Source organism: Cebidichthys violaceus, unplaced genomic scaffold, assembly GCF_023349555.1.
Source record: "Cebidichthys violaceus isolate CVI_PGR_0920_01 unplaced genomic scaffold, fCebVio1.0.p SCAF_7, whole genome shotgun sequence".
Taxonomy (NCBI): domain Eukaryota; kingdom Metazoa; phylum Chordata; class Actinopteri; order Perciformes; family Stichaeidae; genus Cebidichthys; species Cebidichthys violaceus.
The window spans coordinates 6565655-6586777 of NW_027176927.1; the positions used below are offsets into that span (position 1 = coordinate 6565655).

Below are 21123 nucleotides of genomic sequence, written 5' to 3' on the forward strand. Positions count from 1 at the left end.
GTTTTTTCCTACACAACACTCAAGTTCTCCAGCACAATACTGTGTTGTGTCTGTGATCTCTGTCAGGGAGAGGCTCTTTGAGCTCAGGAAGAGGCCAATCTCACTCTCTCTCTCACACACACACACACACACACACACACACACACACACACACACACACACACACACACACACACACACACACACACACACACACACGGGATGAGAACCTCTGGCATGGCCTTTCCCACCACTGCCCTCTCTGTATCAACACAGTCACACAAACAAGCTCATTTGCACTGCTGCACCATCAAACAGGCTTTTGTCTCTTCTTCTTCTTCTTCTTCTTCTCTCACTCACTCACTCACTCACACACTCACACACACACACACACACGCATGTAAGCTCATTACTACGTCCATAACAAAACCTCCAACACAAATCTTCCTACTTCAAAGGGTCAAGTGCAGTTTGCTCACTTTGCGGTACAAAAAAAATAATCTTTCATGTCCACCATGTTCACAGCTTAACAAGCAATCAGCAAATACAAGTCATTGATGGTTATAGTAAGAATTTATTTACATCCTTTAGAAGTGTGTGAATCAGCACTGACACTCGGCTGTTTCATTTGCATAACATATGTCCTTATTACAGATAATAAGGAGGAGACAAGCAAGACTTAATTATCCATGACAACCAGCCCTCATTCATTCTTGTAAACAAACCCAAGGGTGTAAATGTCCTTTCTTATAATCTCATATACAATTGCCTATTAAAAAGCATCACCAATATAAGAACATAATATCTGATCTTGGACAACATAAACATTTTTTATCAAATAGACCCCGGACCTAACATATATAGAAAACAAATCTGAACCAATATAACTTACTGCCACTCAATACTCTGTCTGCACGCCGATACAGAAGCTTAAGTAGCAACCGTAAAGGGATATGAAACTATCACCACCTTACCAGGGAAAATATGAAACTATATACAACACTATTCCACACGAGTACCAGGGAAGAGAGCACTACATGTGTATCAAAATAGCAGCCAGCAAGTTACAACTCCACAAAATCTTTGGCTGGTACGAGTTGAGGAAGATACAATCCAGTTCACTGAACTGTGAACAGACTGCAAGTCTCCTGACATGTTGGTAGATCAGTAAATGCCAAACGTCTTCAATGGCAAACAGGATCTAATAGAAGGCACTTGGCGGACATGGAGAGGAAAGATAGGTTTAAGAAATATCAAAGATGTCAAACTTTTATCACTGAACTGAGTTCAGTTAACAGATATACCCCAAAGTGACAACAAACACATCTCCACTTCATCTGTAGTGTCGTCCAAAGACAGTTTGTTTCTCTCTGCTGTCTCTCTGTATGATTAAAAATACAAGTGATGGGCAAGCTTTGCTGCAGCCCTCCATGAAGTCAACAGATCTGTCATCTAATCCCCCCCTCATATCTGCATAGACTTATAGGCCGGTGAGCTATGATTGACAGACGCAAATCTCCAAAACAGATAAAACCTGATAAGGCTGGTGAAGATGCCAGGTGAGTTTGGAACCTGGAATGAACACAAACAGGAAGAAGAATTAAGGATACTGGCTGTCATTTAAAATAAGAAACAAAAAAGTTGAAAGCTGCGTTTACAGCAGTGATTCAGATGCATATTCACTGTATCGTACCACAATATAGTAGTCGTTCAGCTGGAGGCCGTACAGGACCCAGGAGGTTGAAGTGAAGAAGGTGGCTACAGTCAGAGGGAAGGACAAGCACTTCACATCACCACTACGCACTATCTGTACCTAAAAGAGAGGAGAGAAAGACGAGGAAAAATACAAAAATATAATATAATAATATAAATGCTTGTGTGTGTTAAAATTGCCATTGTAATAACACACTCAAATATCAATCACCTGCACCTGTGAAAATACCTGCAAGCAATTAGATAAATTAGAAATCAGAGCTTGAACACAATAAATTGGATTTAACTTTATTGTTTTGGTTCACTCTCATCAACCTTGATTCCAGCAGCCGCAAGCTGCCGTTTTCAGCAAAAAACTGATAAACCAACTGTACACTACCTGCTCGGCAACCAAACAGCACAGAAAAGTTAGCAACTAGCTGGTGAACATAGCAGAGCTTTTAGCAGTTAAAGACAGAGATATTTCCCTCAGGAGTTGGAGAGGACCAAAACGAAGCTAAAAAGAGAGTGAATATCAGACATGCATATTTCAGGTGGCCAGATACACGACTCCAAAGGAATGATAGTGTTGCTCTGTCTGCTGGATGTGTAAATAGGCACACGTTTGTGAAAGTGATAATATGTCAATGCTGTGTTTACAACTTGTTTTGCCGCCTCCGAGTGGCCCCACAAAAAAACAACAATGAATGCTGCTTTAAGGTGTCAGTATACTTCAAAAGAAGTGCTTGTCAGATGGTCAAACAGCGTCGGAAATCCTCTCACCCCCACACACTTCCAATGTTGGAAGTGTGTGGGGGTGGGGTGAGACAAAGTATGGCATTTTTCTTCTTCTTTACACAACTTTTTTGTGTGTACTACAGAGCGCAATGCTCTGAATGCCTTCCAGGAGAGGACAGTATCTGAAAATGTGTGCCGTAATCCCCATATTTAAATGAGTCTTGCATCTTTGAATGATAAGCGCCAACATGACATTTATGTAAAATGTGAGGAGAAAACAGAATGTAACCAAGGGGATGAGGCACAAACAGACAAGAGACAGAGAATAACAGGAAGACACAGATGAGGAGAAAGAAAGACAGGAAACTGACTGAGGGTCAATCAGGGCTGTGAGGCAGATGGAGGGAAGAAGACAAACAGGATGGTAGACAGAGCGGCAAGATGATACAAAGAGACAAAAAGAAAGAGAGAGAACTGTGGATGTATTCCTTCACTGGTAAATAGCTGCACGTGCAGAGTTGACTGACCTGAACAGGTGCTGCCTGCTGTCTTTGCAGATGTTCAGCATATGGTCCGAAAAGACGACTGAATGTGCGGTGTACAGCTTAGTGTGCTAAAGTTAATACTGTAAAGTTTATATGAACGTTGATACATGTAGAGCTTTCACAACACATTTAGTGCTTAGAAATATCAGTCTGCATAAAAACTTTTGCAACATATTCTATGAGGATGTGTATTTTTCATAGGTGAAATTGCATTAACACATCATTAAAAGTAAATGTTTTATTGTTGTAGATTCATTGTACAGCCCTGTGCCACATATTTCACCATTTTATCTTTAGTGCTCTTGAAAATGTCATTTGACTGTTTTTTTTCTTCTGGGTTTTAATGGGCAGAAAAGCCGCCATGACTAGTTAGCATGACTCACACACTGAGCTGAGCAATAACTCTCTAACCTTACTGCTTATCCTCTTTCAACAGAATTATTGGGTGATACAAATGTAAGATATCTAAATTAACTTAATATCTTATAAAATTAGATACAGCACTAAATAGGGATCATTTACGATAAAATCAAAGACTATCTTGGTTCATTATCATGGCATGAACATCGGTTTGATGTATATCAACGCTGCAACTAATACGTTGACGTATGATTGACTTATTAATTAAACTTGATAGTTTTGTCTCACAGAACAAGCAATTAACTGGGATATTAACTGTGACATAAAACACAGAAAAGCATAAAATCTTCATATTCGAAAGGCTGAAATTAGAGAATGATATGCATTTTAGCGTTATAAGTGACTTTAAAGACGTGTCCATTGACAAGGCATCCAGGCTTTTCACTATTTTCATCACTTCTGTATGGTACTATAGTAATGTGCATTTAGCAACATTGGTGGAAGAAGTATTTAGATATTTTACTTCAGTAAAAGCAGAAAAATATTAGCATCAAAATCTACTTTAAGAACCAAACCTTTCATGATGGAAAATGGCCCATTTCAGAGTTATGTGTATTATGTTACTGGATTACAATTAGTGATGTATTAATGCATAGATAACGTTGCAGCTGGTAAAGGTGGGGCTGATTTTATTTACCCGATATACTGGCAGGCATCGTGTGAATTTCCCCCTGTGGACCAAGAAAGTTTTTCCCCTTATCTTTACCTTCATCATTTATTTGTTGATAATATTCTGTAATCTTAATCTTCATATGAACTAGTAACTAAAGTTGTCAAATACACGTAATGGAGTAAAAAGTATGAAATTTGCCTATGAAGTGTAGTGAAGTAGTAGTGAAAATCTCAGGTGAAGTATAAGTACCTGAGAACACAGTACTTCAGAAAATGTTTGTTTGTTTCCTCATTGGGTTTGTGTTCATATTCCAGATTTACAGCATGCTACAAATGAAAATACAAAAAACTCAAGATAATAGTGTTATATACTTAGCATACCAGTGTGCAGCTGGCATGTGGAAAGAGCTATTTATTTTATGTTTGTGTGTGAAGTTGTGGTTCAAAAATCTAATTTCTAAAAGACTTTACTGTTTGAATGAAGAGTTTGCTTCTGCAAGATATGTAAGATATTTTGCGTATACGTTTTCGTTTTTTTGTTACTTTCCACCACTGATTCGCAGATATTGCAAGATAGAGGATCTTTTTTTCTTACATCTTTCATTTGACTTTGTACGTGCAGTCTGTATGTAGTGTGTGTCCGTAATGCATGTGAGCACGTACCAGGTCGGTGAGCGGGGACAGGTACATGCTGACGGTGACCACGCTGCAGGTGAGGCCGAGCTGGCTGAGCCGAGTGTCTCCCTCAGGAAGAAACGTGGTGAAGTAGAACCAACCGCAGGTCAGCACCGTTCCTGCCGTTAGGGTCTGTGACATCACCAGCCTCTGAGAAACACACACACACACACACACACACACACACACACACACACACACACACACACACACACACACAGGTAAGGAGAGACAAGTATGCACACCTGAGTGGCCCCAGTCTACACTCCCTCACTCACCTTTTGTTTAGTGTAGTGGAGGTACACAATGATGTAGAGGATCTGGAGTAGAGCTCCGATGACGTTGACCAGGACAAGCGTCTGATCCGGCTTCAGAATCCCATAATACAGCCAGCCCAGGTTACTGTGGAAACGGGACGAGCATCAGAAGTGCTGAGCGGAGCAGGACAACAATGACCTCTAAGCTGGTTTTTCCAACCGCCAAGAAACAACACAGAATGCTACCGCCCCGTTCCTCGTACATGGTTCAACTAAGTCGATCAAATGTCCTATTAGCCAGCTTAAATTAACCCGATGATTGAAGTCAGGCTATCTCGGTTTCTCAAAGGCTGATCCGCGCTCAAACAATTTCGTTAATTCGAACGAGACTTCAGTTATCAGGATAATTGCGAGTGCCCGTCCTACTTCAAAAGGGGGAAGGGTCGATCACCGAAACCATGATTTTCTAACAGTACAATGGCAAATAAACTCAAAGAAAGAGCCTCTTTTTTTCTCCACTGACGAGCAGGAGATGATCATGAACGCATATGAGGAATTCAAGACCATAATCATGGCAAAATCTAACACCGCCACCACTGCGAGGGCTAGACAAGAAGCACGGTAAAATATCACTGACAAGTTAAATGCATAAGTGTTGGGAAAATGTATAGGCTAATTTAAGTGCCTCATCACCCCAATCAATCAGATAATGTTTCTTTAAATGTGCCTGCTGGCAGTAGGCTTAATGGAATGCATCATCGAATGAGATCTTGCTAGCGAAAATAATTATCTCAACTCTTTCAGAATAAGTAGATAAAACAAGCCCAAAGAGTATCTAATTGATACCAATTAATAGATACTTATGAGGATATATGTACTGTATGCGCTTATGTATCATGTACTATGTGTATATACATGTATGTGTAGATTACCATATAGAAGTAGGAGTTTGAATATGTGTGTGTGAATCTGTGTATGGGCGGATCAGTATGTATGTATGTATGTATGTATTATTCATAATCAGAAATTCAATCAATTGAAGCAGTGAAAATAAATTGTGATTCTCTCTATTCTTATCATGAGTCCACCTTAATCATGTTCTACAATCATGATAAGCTATGGTGTACTAATAACACTGTCATATAATTATGAGTGCTTTCAACCCAGCCATCAAGAGGACATGGGAACAAGTAAAAACTAAGCACAAAAACATTATTCAGAATGGTGAGTCAATACAATATGTGCCATGCTAATGTAACGAACACATCCATAAGTTTCTTAAGCGCCAAACAAACGTTACGAACAGCACGGCATGCAGCGGCTTTCCCGATGTTCTCCGCATCGCCGACGCCGTACAAAAATGTACCACTCGCAAAAGACGCTCGGCTGCGGCGTGTGGTGTTCGCAATGTACGGCTCGAGAAGGTCTTGTAAATAAAGAATCGATAGCGCTCGTATAGAAAGTCATCATGATGCGATAACGGATCTTGACGATCTCGAAGAACGCTCTCCCTACAAAACGCTAATCTAACTAATATCGCTCCTTCATCAATGGGATCTCTGAGGAAGGGAGCTGACATTTGAGTGGCAAGCTTATCCAGCTAACTTAAGTTGGCCTGCGCTGGAGCAGGTTCACTTTTATGGATGTGTTGCTATGGTGATTTTGCCAAACGTTCTTCGTGGAACCGAAAAGCCTGACTTATGTAATCTTATCCTGAAAATTATCCGGCTTACTCAGTTAGCCAGGTACGAGGAACGAGGCCCTGATCGCAGTGAAGAATTGTACACGCACGCACGCACGCGCACGCACGCACGCACGCACGCACGCACGCACACACACACACACACACACACACACACACACACACACACACACACACACACACACACACACACAAACTCACTTGAGACATGTGGTGAGGAAAGGGAGAAACTGGATATTCTCAGCACTTTTGGATTCTCTCATCTTCTTCAGGTCGGTCCTAGAACCGCACGAGCGCGCACACACACACGCACACACACACACACGGTAAACAAATGCGAGAGAAACAAAGTCAACACAGACTCCTTCACAGGCTACAATATGTGACTTTCCTCGTGTTTCTTACCAACCAATAAAGTTAGAGGATGAAATGACAGTGAAACATTGCAATACAGCATGACATTAAATTATGATACAATTCAACTTACAGTCCAGTCGAGAACATCCCGACTGTGAACACGATGCACGCCCATGACAGAAGCTGCATTGAATCCATAGAAACACCGGAGAAAAGTCTAATACGCTACCCGGTTTTGTATTTTACGTGCTTGAATTTTAATGTTTGCTTTTCAACACGGATGCTTGAATTGCATGCGATTAAAGACGGAATACACCGGCCCCCCTTCTCAGTTCACTGTGTTTCCGTGTTTGCAATCAGCGTTCACAGCATTTCTGCGCTCTGATTGGCTGTGCGAGGAAGCGGGTGGGGTGGATTTCGCTCCAATAGAATGCCGAAACGATGGCGGACGTCGCGTGTTACGTCATCACGTTGAAAGAATTTGGAGGGCCCGGTGTGTTGGCTGATGGATGGAGCAAGGGATGGATTTGAACCTCAGTGAGATGGATGGAGGTCTGCCAGAGGGGCACTGTGAAGGGACAGCTTATGAAGTGGGAGTTAAAACCAGTTACACTTTATTCAGTGATGTACTTTTATACACTTCATTACTTCCATTGCTTTATAACAAAGCCTGTGTTGCAAAGGCCTGGAATCTGAAAGAAATGAAGCAAAAGATGCTTTTGAGTTGCCTTATTTGATTTAATTCCTTTTTATTGATTGTTTGAATCTGTCTTTTGTGAGATCCCTAACCTTATGGAAGTGCAGTACTAAATTGCAGGAGTACCTATTTAACAGAATAGGAAATCAGAATAAACGTATATCAGACTTTTTCTAGTCTTTCCCTTTTTCTTGTGAATTACTGGATATGTTTGCATCTTCAGGACCCTAAAAATAATTCAAATAAAACAATGTGAGAAAAAAAACCCCATCACTCTTCAATTGGATGAATTGCTGCAGGAGAATCTTCCTTATTTCAACAGTCAGTGTTGCTGGCATATAATGTGGGTGTTCAAAATGATCAATAAAAAGATTTTACTGTTTAAAATGACAATTCAAAACACACTCCACTGGGGTGCACCAGTGTAATTTGATTTATTTCGTTCCATATATCGTTTATCAACTAGTCAGTGGACCATTTGGGCTGCAGAGTGTTATTTCATGGATATTACATACAGCATTAGAGATGAGGATTTATATTTCAACTTGTGAATTCGAACCATAAATTACTGCTGCCTTTCTATTTAGCAAAGTTCAGGTGAATTTCATGCTAATCTCCTAAAAAGTGCTCATTAACTTAGCTCTCTTCATCATGGACCTTCTGATCAGCTGATTCCTCCCTCCTGGGTCCAGCTGTAAGCATCAGAGCTGCAGGGTAGATGAATCTTTCAGCCTTATTGCGGACCCTTTTTCACTTACACTTTTCAAAATCTCTCAGACTTGACCTTTATCAGCAGTCTTTGATGTACATAATTGTCTCCAACGTTTTCTTTTAGTTTGAGCTTTTTTTTGCATTTGTTTGACATTTCATTTTTTTTTTCTTCGCTTAATCTCTTATGTCTTTATTTTTAATGTAATTCCTCAACAGATGCTCTTTTGTCTGTGGTTACTGTAATTAAATTGCAATATTCCTAAAGCTCCTTGAAGTCCTTTAAATGCACAAAGGTCCGTTATACAAAAGGTTCTAGCTGTGATCTTTAGACCCTTTGCCCTTTCAAACATATTCTAAATGTAATGCAATAAGTGAATAATCTATTTCTAGACATTTGAAACCATCCTATGGCTGTAATTAAAGGAATTTTGCAGATGACGATTTTACATTAATCATCAACATACAATCATGAAACTATTGTAGAGTTTTAGAGAATGTATACCTCCAACTGATCTGAAAGCAGGCCAATCCTCATAAACTGGAGATAGGAGAGTTTCTGGTTCCCCAGTTTTGGGGAGTTTTCATTTTGTGTTGATTTCAGGGATTCTTGCTAGTTCATTATCTCCAATTTGTGTGTTTTCATTTGTGATGTTATGAGGTAGATGTACCTTATACATCAATAACTTTAAGCTCTGATGGGTACCATATGCATCAATGGGTCCTTTTGTTGTGGATACTTAAGATGTTTGAATTGTTTTACTAAATTGACCCAGCTAAAGGCTTTATATGCTTCCTCATAAACCAGCAATTGTAGGTTTTAAAGGTTATTTGTAAATCTTACAGTTGCAATCGGACTACCTTTCAGGATTGTTGCACATTGCCGTAAGACATCATAAAACACATTTGCGTGAATAGTACCATGTTTGGTCTGTTTCATCAGACACAGTCAAAGTCCTGCATTAACCTCCTGCACAGAACTACACAGACACACAGGAGCTAGATTTCTGAGACTGTGTGATCATCTGTGGTAAATTCAAACTATGACGTGATTATGGAAAAACAAACGTTTAGAACGTATATGTTGCGTGGTTTTACAGGGGACGGTGACTTTTGACAGTTTTCAGTCAGCTCTGAGGTTTGCAGGTATGAAGGTGTGTGCACTGTGCTCCTCTTCATCCCAACATACCACGGTGTAGATAGAGTATGTACAGGGAAGAAAAGGGCAAAAAATAAGAGTGTGGGTGAGGAGGCAAGAGTGACACCTTCACACCCAGTTGTCAGTTTGCTTGTGGGCCCCCCTCTCTCTCTCTCTCTGCACTATCCCGTTCTCTCACTCCTTCATCACCCCCCTCTCGATTCTCGTGTTTGGTTTTCAGACTGTGAAATCTAAGCCAGGCTAAGCTGTGTAACCAGGGATGAAAGACGGGAGAGGGCAGAGAAGAGGGGATGAGAATCGAGGCTGGGAAAGACCTGGGGGTGGAAGTGTGAAGGGGGGGATTTCATCGCTTATGCCAAAATATTGTGTCATTCATCAAAATGTCAATGATGTCAGTGGGATTTCAAGACCCAAAATAAATTTCACTAGAGCAGATAAAAAACAGAGAGAAACTTTCATTACATCACAATTTTGTTTTATTTCACATCTTTAAACAGTTTCTTAAAGTTTTCTCTATATACATATTTACATATAAACATTTACAAAATGAAAACAAGCATTTTTAACAAGAGAATAAACAACTGTAAATGTATTCTGGGAAGTCCCTTCAGTTTGAGGCTTGACAATGTGCAAGTGGAATCACACCTGCACATCAGACAGTGTACCATGTGCAGTAGAAATAAGAGAATAACCATAAGAACTGAAGAGGCTCAGCTCCCTAAACCCCTGCTAGTTATAAAATATTAATGTATCCGTCTCTGATGAGTGGATCTCAACCTTGTGACACAAAAGTCAAATTTATTATTCTAGGGTCCAAATAAATTTGTGTCAATTTCCTCTAATTTTGTTAATCAAATACAGTATAAAATGATCAAATCATAATGTGGCTCAGTAGACAAAAAGAATGTTGAGAACCACTGGTCTGGATTAGACTAAATGTTTTCTTGTCGTGTCTTATAACTGAACTGAAAAAAAATGTGTGGTGTCAGATGCCATCAGTAGTGTCTGAAAGAGAATCAGACTTAGAGATATAACAGACTTGAGGAGATACATCAGGGAGCTGAGTGCTACAAAATAACATGACAAAAATCCACTTTGGCAGTAGACAACATTTCCAGTACACAGAATTAACAATTTCTCTACATGTAGAGGAAGAAAAATGACATTAACAACTGGAGCGTAATGTAAATCTGTACCAATGGTGAAAACACAGGATGAAGAAGGAAATATACTCCTTGTCATTTTCAATTGGATATCCATTAGTATTTTGATCAGTTTGCTTGCAGTTTTGTTCGTAATGGAAAAAGAGTGCACTTTAAAGGGTCACAAATGAGAACTGTCATCCTCATAATAAAAAAAAAAAAGGTCCTCTTCTTTGGAACGATCCACGTTCCACATTCTCACACACACAAACTGACTAATGCTTGTATAAAAAAAAATCTGTATAAAAAAAAAAAAAAAAAAATCTCTGAGTGTTCATTCATGGTCCCAATGACCGGCATTGAGTTAGCATTGTCTCTGTTGTAAGGTCTTGCTCAGCCTTAGTGTAGCATCAGGGCTAATAGTAATGAGCTCATGGTCAGGAAAAGTGAAAAAGGGACCAGCTGTGCACCTGAACTGCCGATGCTCATCAGAACGTTTGGCTCCCTCACAGCAGGGTCATCTGAGGAACGAAAAGGGAGGGAGAGTCAGTGTTGAGTTTCATCATTCGGGCAATTTTAGTAAACACACCCAGCTGAGCTCCTCTCAGACATGGGACTGCTGTGACTATTTTGCATCTGTCTGTTATTTTTAGTTTTTTTGAAGAAGCCTCACCTGCTGGGAGCCGGTTAGAGGGGTTATGAACTCCTCCAGCATTAGAAAACTTCACTTTTCCTCCATCCAAGGTTTTTTCTGTATCTTCCGCCTTGGATTTATCCACCTTGTTTTTTCCGGAGCTGACATCCACTCTCAGCCTTAGACAATCCTGGCCATGGTGATGCATTGGCTTGGCTGTGGAAAATCAGAAAGAGTTTTAATACAAGACACCTTCTCAGGGGCACAATAAGTTGAAAAAGAAAATGTTATTCTTCATACTTACAGATATAATAATAGCTCTCTCCCTGTCTGAACTCCTTGCCCAGGGTGAAGGGAGTAAAACGTTGGAATTTCTCAGAGAATTTCTCGGGAGCGTGGGGAGCAAAGGGCCGCGAGCACTCCCAACGGAGCTGGTCGAAGGAGTGAGGCTTGCACACCTCGTAGTCCTCCTTCTCCACCATGTACAGCACATAGCGCTCAGCTGCATGCGATGACACCTCACCGTGGGTGTAGTGGGGGCAGATGATATCCAGATAGTCGTTGATACGCACTTCCACTGCGTACTCATCCCACAGGAAGCTGCAGGGAGACAGGAGAAAAGGAGGAGGTTACTGACAAATGTCTTCATCTGGCACGGATATTTTTTTATTTTGCCAAATTAATAACGTAAGTAACAGAGGCAGATTTTATCGGTTTGTACACGGTTTCAACACACACCCTTGCAGCTTGGCTCATACAACACAAGTGTTATGAATAACAATGAGGGCTAATCACACACACAGACGCGCAGCAACAGCAATCAGGCTTACTCACGCGAATAACACATGTTAACATACAGGTACAGTTATTAGGGCGGAGGTCAGGCACCACGTAAGAGTGTTTGCGTTGACGTGTTTCGGTGTACTTGTGACAACCCATCACCGCGACAGAATTAGAAACAGCCTGATCAGGTTGGACTTGTTCCATTTTGTTTACACCACCTCTCATAAGCCCTACCACCATCCCTCTCACGCACCTTCCTGCTCTCTTCAGCACACGTTTACTTCATACCTGCGTACAACAACACGAGACCTCCCAATGTCCCTTTTCTCCTTCTCTGCCGGTCTTTCCGTCAAGTCTTTTTGAACTGTTTCTGTCTCACTAGTTTCTTCACATGGAAGCTTGTCCATCAGTGTTGAGGCTCCTGTTGTGACTCCTCACACTAATTTGCCATCTCTAGCAGAAGCTCTGTCACTCAATGTCTCGCTGATTTCATCAAAGACAGAGACAGAGTGGGTGGAGACAGTCAGACTGTCGCCCTCTTTTCATCTATACCCTTCATTTAGTTTTACGGCTCTTTTTGAGCCTTCCCGTCTCCTCTTTGCTTACTTCCTAGGCTTGTTTGGTGTCCTAATGAAGCATAGAGAGATGGTGAAAAATAAGTAGATATCCTGCACTGCACATTTGTGGCGATAATGTTCGGTCAGAATACAAAGGTGGTTTTCGTGGAGTAAAGTAGCTGCGACTCCATGAGGAACTGGCTTGTTGTGGCAAAGAGGAAAAACTCTTACCTGGCATCTCAACTTTCAGTTTCACAACTAATGTCTTTCCTTTAAAATAATGTGCTGTGCAGCTCTGTGGCATGTTGCTACTGCTGTGAGATCCGCCAAAAGACAGGCGGTGAAGAAAGATTGATACTTGCATATTACTCTGATTACATCCTCGAGGGTAACAGGCTCACATTCTCACATCTAGTCTGTGTTTAAACTGAATGATGGCTTGTGTTTAGCGTGTTGCTGAAAGTGACAAAAATTGAAAACAGCCTATTTGTCTGCTATTGTTAATGCGTGCTGTAAGTGTATTTGTTGCTGCATCAAAGCATTGGACGTGTTGGCCCCGGCCCCCCCTGTCCTGTTGTTGTGGCTCCTGTTAGGACCCCCTGGCCAAGTCACAGACACACTGGCTCCAAACGTGGGCCTCTAACCCCTCCTTCCTGCCTCTGTATGTATGTATGTGTGTGTGTGTGCATGCGTGCGTGTCCGTTAGCGCTAACCTACCTGTCAAAACATGCTTTGTTAGCCGAGCACAGCTCTACACTTGTTATCCAGGGCTAACGGGCTGATCACCACCCTCCACTTGCAATCACTGCTCTCTCTCAGAAAAGGTTCTTTGTACGCGTGTGTACACTCGTGTGTAGGTGTGCACGCCTTTGTTTGTGTGAAAATGTGTGTGCTTCAGTGAAAGGAAAAGAGACAGCCTCTAGCAGCCTAATTGGCCAAATAATCTCTCCTCTCATCTCGTTCCACGGTTTTCTTTGAGTCAGACCAGTAATACTTTGAGAAAACAAGGCACTTGTAAGATTTCTAGCTGCTCCCTCTGAAGAAAAGAGTAGTTTTTAAATTGTATAGGGTATATCTTTTTCCCACACTGCATCCTTATTAGTGGTCTGGCCGACCTCCACGTGAGAACAGAGGCTTGTCAAAAGCCAACAAAAACATATATTCTGTTGCTAATTTCATTCACAACTCATGCTTTAAAGAAAACTCTTCCTTTATCCTTCTCTTCACCTCTTCATTTCCCTTCTCCTCCTCCTCCTCTCTTCCATTGCCCTGGCTAATTAAAAGCTGTTAGAGGTCTGGGGCCAGCGTGTTCTCTAGAAAAGGAGGGGAGGAGGAATGAATGGAGTGTAATTATACACTTTCCCTCCCCAAAAACAGAATGCCTGAAGGGGACAGGGCCCCTTCAACCCCTGTACCTTACCCCATGTGGAGCTTTCACTACCCTGACTGGTGTGTGAGTGTGTGTGTTATATGTGTGCTCATATGAGTGTCAGTGTATTTTCGTGGTCTGCATTTGGGTTGTTCAGAATTGAATGGGTCTATTTTCTTTGCTGTGGATTGTGTTATCTTTATGCAACCATTAGTCAAAGGACTGTGTCTTTCCCTCCATCCTCCCTATCCTTTACGTTTCACTCATCAAAGCTCTCCACTCTGGAGACTTTTGTATCTCCCCACAACTACTCTCGCCTCTGACTGACAGTTCCCGGGAGAGTGAGAGTCACATTAACGTGATAGCTATGTCGTATGTGAGAGTGAGAGCCAGGTGTGCGAGTTGTTGCAAACCTACTTCTTCCTGTGTGTGTGTGTGTGTGTGTGTGTGTGTGTGTGTGTGTGTGTGTTCGTTCGTTCATGGGAGAGGGATTCTCTGAAGACCCTTATTCAGGGCATCTCATGCCCCAGGCTCAAGAGCACATCTGTTTATCAAGGCCTACTGACGCCTCTCGTGTGTTTGAGTATGTGTGTGCGTTTTCTTGCATGTGACTGAGGTGTGGGTAAACAGCAAGGGTGGAAGGTGGCTGTAATCTTTCTTCCTCTCTGCTGCAAACAGGTCATCTCTCACTAAGGAGCTACTCTTGCTTTTGCATCAGCGGGCAAGTTGTGTGTGTGTGTGTGTGTGTGTGTGTGTGTGTGTGTGTGTGTGTGTGTGTGTGTGTGTGTGTGTGTGTGTGTGTGTGTGTGTGTGTGTGTGTGTGTTACAAGGGTATAAAATAGTTAGGTGAGTTCTTCAACACTTGTCCTCATTTAAGCTTTGAAGTCTTGCCATTGTTCTTGCGCTGCACCTCTTCCATTTTCCAGCCCATTTCTCTTTCATTTGCCTCATCTCTCTGCTGTCCCGCAATTTGTCCCCTGAGCTCTCACTGGTATCGGTCAAACAACTGACAAAGGAACTCTGTCTTTCAATGTACCTCTAGGGGGTGTTTCAAACTGGCAGCCGGGTCGAGGGGGTTAGAGTTCAGGGTTGCAACTTCTCACACTCGCTAGCATCTGAGTCAGCACTTAAGATATTTGTTTTGCATTCACAGAGCGAGTCAGCGCCACTGAAACACTAAACAGATGCATCCCCCCACCATTTGCTCTGCAGGTAGTCAGTAGTAAGTGTGCATACACTGGAATGTCACAACGGGGGGCTCTGTGGTTTGGATGGTTACTTTGTTCTCACAAGGCACACATCAAATTTCCAGTCACACTCTCACACACTTTGACGTGTACGCTTAATACCCTATTAATTTGCTGTGGTATGACAGATTCACACCTCTTTTCACACGGGCCGAGGAGCTGTCAGTGGTTCTAATGGGTTTAGCTGCTCACTAGTGGGATACGCCATTACAGCCAATCTAATGTACACTGAAAAGTCTCTCTTTATTAGCTTCCAATGTAATCTACCTTCATTCTTCCTCCATCTCATGGTCTTGCAATAAGAAACCTAGTAGGAATTCTTCCTCTACTAGGCACCAATACAACCTGCTGTCTCTACTTTGATGGTAAATCCAGCACTCAACTATATAATTTATACTACATGCAAATCGGTGTGCTTATATATGCACGCATCCTATAGTTAAGACACTGAGAATCCTTTTAGCCCTTGCAAGATGAGCTTTTAAAATGGTCAACTTTGCCATTTCTCACTTATTCAATTCCAAACTTCTCCCCTCCCTTCATCCATCACTGTCCACGCTCTCCTCCCTCCGTCTGCCTTTCCTTTATTCTACCAAAATCAGCCCACCCCCCCCTCTCCCTCTCCTGTCTCTTAACGCTGACATAATATACCACCACTCTTCATCCAGGCTAATTTCTCAACACAAATCCCTTTCTCCCTTGTCTCACCCTGCACCCCGGCCTCTGCTCCTCCTCCTCTCTGCCCCCAAAATCTTTTCACCCGGACTCCCTTTTTGTAGCCTCCTTTTCTGTATGCAATGAATAGAAGAAGGGCAAATTGTATCATGCTTGGTTTAATATGTTTTGGGGTCACAGAGTGGTTAATCTGCTTCCCTGTGTCTGTCTTTTCTAGCTAAGAGAGAGGGGAAAAGTTCAGTTACTTATAAGAATTTACATTTAATTTTCAATGTCTTATTTAAAAAAAAAAAAATAAATAAATAAATAAAAAATAATGATATGAATCAACTACTGCAAAACATCCTCTAAACACTGTAGCTTACGTCCATCTGACAGAAATCTGGTGCTATTCTGTCCTTTAGAGGGCGATGGTGGGCTATGTGTGGGCAGCAAAGCCAAAGTATGTCTGAAATGCTATGAATGAGCAGTGCGCACACACACACACACACACACACACACACACACACACACACACACACACACACACACACACACACACACACACACACACACACACACACACACACACACACACACACACACACACACACACACACACACACACACACACACACACACACACACACACTAGGCAAAAGCATGGCCTCTCTAATGTTAGCAGAGCCAGGGCTGAGGGGTGTTCTGTCCACCTCCAGTGGAAAACTACTGGGGCCAAAACAGAGGATAGTCTGTGAGAAAAAAAAAAAGGGGGACTGATGGAGGGAGGGGAGGAAGTCTGGACCACAGATAAGGAAGTGAGAGGAAGAGCAGAGAGAAAACAGAGGTGCATGGATATTGTGATGTGGGAGGAGGGTGAGCCACAGACAAAGTATACTGTAGTTTACGTGGTCACTAACATCTCCAGGTGCTGCTGGGTGCTATGATGCAGGAAGGTATGTGTGAACATTTATAAGTGTGTTTGGTAAGAGGACAGTTATATCAGCAGGGAACACACAAAGCCTTCTGATATTAAATGGGTGGGATGCATTGTAAGCTAAATAGAGATGTCCTATGGTGATTGTAATTTATTGTTCTGATGTAGGATGGATCCCATCTGGGAGATTATGGTGGGAATGATCCACTGTGACATCTACAGGTTTATTAAGCAATTTATATATATCGTAACGGTTACACAATACAACCCAACGACCCAGATACAAAACATACAGATGCACACGTACAGAACGTAGCATAATCATCATTACATCACATAAATATATATATATAGATAGAATAAAGCCAGAAGGATGATGGTTTTGTGTCTAAGGGTCAGATGGTCAGATTACAAGCCGTCTGTAATCTAGTGTGTGTGTGTGTGTGTGTGTGTGTGTGTGTGTGTGTGTGTGTGTGTGTGTGTGTGTGTGTGTGTGTGTGTGTGTGTATTCTGGTGAGATTACAGGCCTTCAACCAGACGGGTCATGGGGTGGGGAGGGGGAAATAATGAGTGGAAAGAGAGAGGGAACAAAATGTATAAAATGTACAAGTTGAGTGGGTAAGGGGGGGGGGGGGGGGGATCTGGACTCCAGGCCACATGTACGTGTCAAGGCAGGCCCAGCTGTTTCAATAACAGCAAAGGCAGAGCCAGACACTGACGGATATAAACTGAATATTACATTACACCAAACTCCTGAAAAAGATGCTGCACAGATACTGGGGGCATGGGAAATAAAGCCATGCCACCCTGGATGGAGGAAAGCAGCCCAATGACACAGATATAGTGTATTTAAAAAGGAGGCTGTGTATAATCTGTGCAGAAAAATAGAGATCTTGAATGCAACTGAGTCAGTAAGTAGAGAGAAAAGGAGATGGAGGGCTCGGGGCCAGCGGCCAGTCTGGGAGGAGACCCAGCTGTTAAAGAGAGGAAAAGGAGTGAAGATGGGGAGAGGAAGAGACAGGTACTGTACAGTGAGAGAAAGACACACACACACACACACACACACACACACACACACACACACACACACACACACACACACACACACACACACACACACACACACACACACACACACACACACACACACACACAGCTGACAGAGTTGAGTATAGTAACAGCGGGGAGGAATGCTGGCTGTAGCTAATATTAACATCCAAGTCCTCCCTCCTGCCCCCCGGTGTGTGCAAGTGTGAGTCACACATTTATCATGTCTCGGTAAGACTGCCTACGGTAACAGACACTCCTTATTTCACTCTGACGTTTGGGCACACACACACACACACTAACTTACTCTCTGTCCAAAACAAAAATAAAATCACTTCCTGTTAAAAGCTGGTAAAGGGCAGCACAAGTTCAAAGTCTCTCACACACACACACACACACACACACACAAAATCGACACAGGCAGAGACACGTAGTGTAAAAACAAGACCAGACTGGGAAAAACATGCCTCTCCATCTGTCATGTAGGAAAACTGCACACACACACACACACACACACACACACACACACACACACACACACACACACACACACACACACACACACACACACACACACACACACACACACACACACACACTCTTGAAAGCGATTAGATTGAATTTCACTGACAAGTTGGTGAAAATCTCAAACACACTCCTATATACATTGTGTTTAGAGAAAAACACACACACCTAAACGTCTCTATACTCCCTGACATGAATGGGCAGACTGCTGCCATCTGGTCACTGTCCTCCACCTAAGACAAATCACTGCTGCTCAATCGGACCAAGAATCAATTAGCATTAATTATCCACGGCCCACTGCCGTCAAAGCCCCGCTGATGGATCAACGTGAGCCTGAACAGGTGACTGATTGATCACTGGGGAACGGATCGGGGCAGGTGGGCTTTTAGCTGGAAAGCAGGAAACCAGAAGACAAAAGAGATCATGGAAAAAGAGAGAAGTGAGAGGAAAAGAGGAGGTAAAGGAGAGTGTATGGGAGTGAAGGATTATATAGGACATTAGGCTGTAAAATGAGACAAATAATAATAATAATAATAATAATAATAATAATAATAATAATAATAATACGAGCGGCATGAGGGGGTCAGCCGATTATGGTTTCATTTAAGCTGCCATTATCTCTCTGATAGTCATTTCTGTCCCGGACTTTTCACTATTTCCCTGTACCTCTTAAGTGAACAACGGAGAACAAGAAACCTAAATTGTCCTGGTTCAATAGAAGTATGACAAATTATGAGAGAAAAACAGGCAGAATAGATACATGTTTGTTATGTGTCATTTGTCACACGTCTGTCTGTTAAGAGTTATATTATGATTCTTATTCTGGTTCTACAACTCCCATTTGACAGCAATAATAGTCCAGGGCTGTAGTAGAGACAGCAGACCACCCCTGGTCTCTCTCTGGACCTTCTTTTTCTCTTCATTATTTGAAGGAAAACTTTATCCAGACAAAAAAAGCCTTTGGTTTCACATTTCCTCTCTACCTGTTATTTCGTTCTCACCTAAGCCACACTTCCTCTCCCTCTGTGTGTGGTGACTCAGGTGTAAAACTCAGGTGGGTCAAACCCGGCCGGTGAGTCATACATGGACTAACCCATGACACAAGCACTGCTCATGACGACAGGGCTTTCCATTAGACTTCTTATCCAATTATCAGGACAATTGTTTTCCTTGTTACAGGGGCTCTTTTTTAGTCCTGTGTCTATTGTCATTCTTAAAGGGCAATTAGAGAGCCAGTAATGCAATCAAGACAAGACTAAAAGGCCATAATGGCTTTTGCCCTTGTTTAGTCTCGGTGGCGGATTTTAAATCGACCCATCTCGGCAGCAAAGGAGCAGGGACCGTCCTCTTGTTTCAGCTCGCATATAAATTAATACTGTCTTTCAAGCGTGGGGATCACTCCCTCCACGCTAAAAGCTCAATAAATCGCACTGCGATATTGTGCGTCTGCAAACCTCCATCGATCCCACTGAGTGGTCGGATAGCATTACATTTCTGACCTCAAAACAAAAATAATCAGCAATATGTGCCTCTTACTCTGACACACACACACACACACACACACACACACACACACACACTATCTTCTCCAATGAAAAGACACTAACATACTAATAGTCTTGATGTGGCATCTCTATAAAAGTGATTATGAAATTAACCCACTGATTCATTTTCATTTACAGACTATCCACCACACACACACACACACACACACACACACACACACACACACACCAAGTTCATACTCGTCAGTCTATTTTCTACTATTAGAGTATGTCTGTGTCTATGTGTTGCAGTTAAATATAGTGGTGAATCTGTCCATCTGTCTAGGCATCCGCTCACAATCTCCTGCTTTTACACCCCACTGCTGGTGCTGCTGTATAGTACTAATACCTTGATCACAATCCTGCTAGGCAACTTTAAAAAGGACTACACACCTTAAACGTCACATGAACCTTTAATTGTCACATGAATGAAAACAACAACAAGCTTAGTTGTAACCGTTTAAGAGCGTGCGCAGCCTCGGGTACTTAAAGACACGCGGGACAATGCAGACTATATGGAGACTTTACATGTAGAAAACGACAGACACACAGTCACACAGACAGAGCAGTGAGTGATTGACCCTTCACAACAACTCACACATTAGACAACTTTAGACACACACACGCGCATCAAGTAGCGCACAAAAGCACAGATCAGCACTTACTTTGGATTCGTGCTGTTCCAGTAGACGCTGTGTCTCTCCGCACAGGCGAACCAAGCACCAATGCTCAGCACCAAACACACCAGACACACCAAATCCATATTGCCTCTTCTCTACAGGAAGCTCACCAAGTTCAACTAGTAAGCGATGATTTAAAAATGACTCTGTTATTGAAGATTTAAGTGCGTAAATACGCGTGGATCTTAAGCTACTAGAGTATTCAAAGCAGTTCAGAGTGATGTCACTGACCAAACACTGTTGCAACTGTTGACTGGTTCACGGAAGCGCAACTTGTCTGTTTTATCTGACCGTAGCTCCACCCCTCTATATGATGCCAGCCAATAGCTATAAGGTAGTCTGAATACCCCGCCCACCGCCCGCAGCCATTGGAGACGCTCAGCTGCTCACACTTTACATCAGGAATATCGAAAAACACAAAAACAACACCACTAGAACGAGCCTATAATAACACCGTAAGAGC

The 21123-nt window shown here is 42.2% G+C and overlaps 2 protein-coding genes across 2 annotated transcripts; both read right to left on the minus strand.

Moving 5' to 3' along the window:
- Nucleotides 1–533: 533 nt before the first annotated feature.
- slc50a1 (solute carrier family 50 member 1) lies at nucleotides 534–7327 on the minus strand. Its single transcript, XM_068736406.1, has 6 exons — nucleotides 7108–7327; nucleotides 6822–6899; nucleotides 4940–5063; nucleotides 4650–4811; nucleotides 1673–1792; nucleotides 534–1551 (listed from the first exon to the last, which is right to left on the minus strand). Exons 1-6 carry the CDS (start codon nucleotides 7173–7175, stop codon nucleotides 1444–1446), a joined length of 660 nt encoding a protein of 219 aa, XP_068592507.1. The 5' UTR covers nucleotides 7176–7327; the 3' UTR covers nucleotides 534–1443.
- Nucleotides 7328–10005: 2678 nt separating this feature from the next.
- efna1b (ephrin-A1b) lies at nucleotides 10006–20917 on the minus strand. Its single transcript, XM_068736032.1, has 4 exons — nucleotides 20646–20917; nucleotides 11622–11917; nucleotides 11357–11533; nucleotides 10006–11204 (listed from the first exon to the last, which is right to left on the minus strand). Exons 1-4 carry the CDS (start codon nucleotides 20741–20743, stop codon nucleotides 11083–11085), a joined length of 693 nt encoding a protein of 230 aa, XP_068592133.1. The 5' UTR covers nucleotides 20744–20917; the 3' UTR covers nucleotides 10006–11082.
- Between the last annotated feature and the right edge of the window lie 206 nt (nucleotides 20918–21123).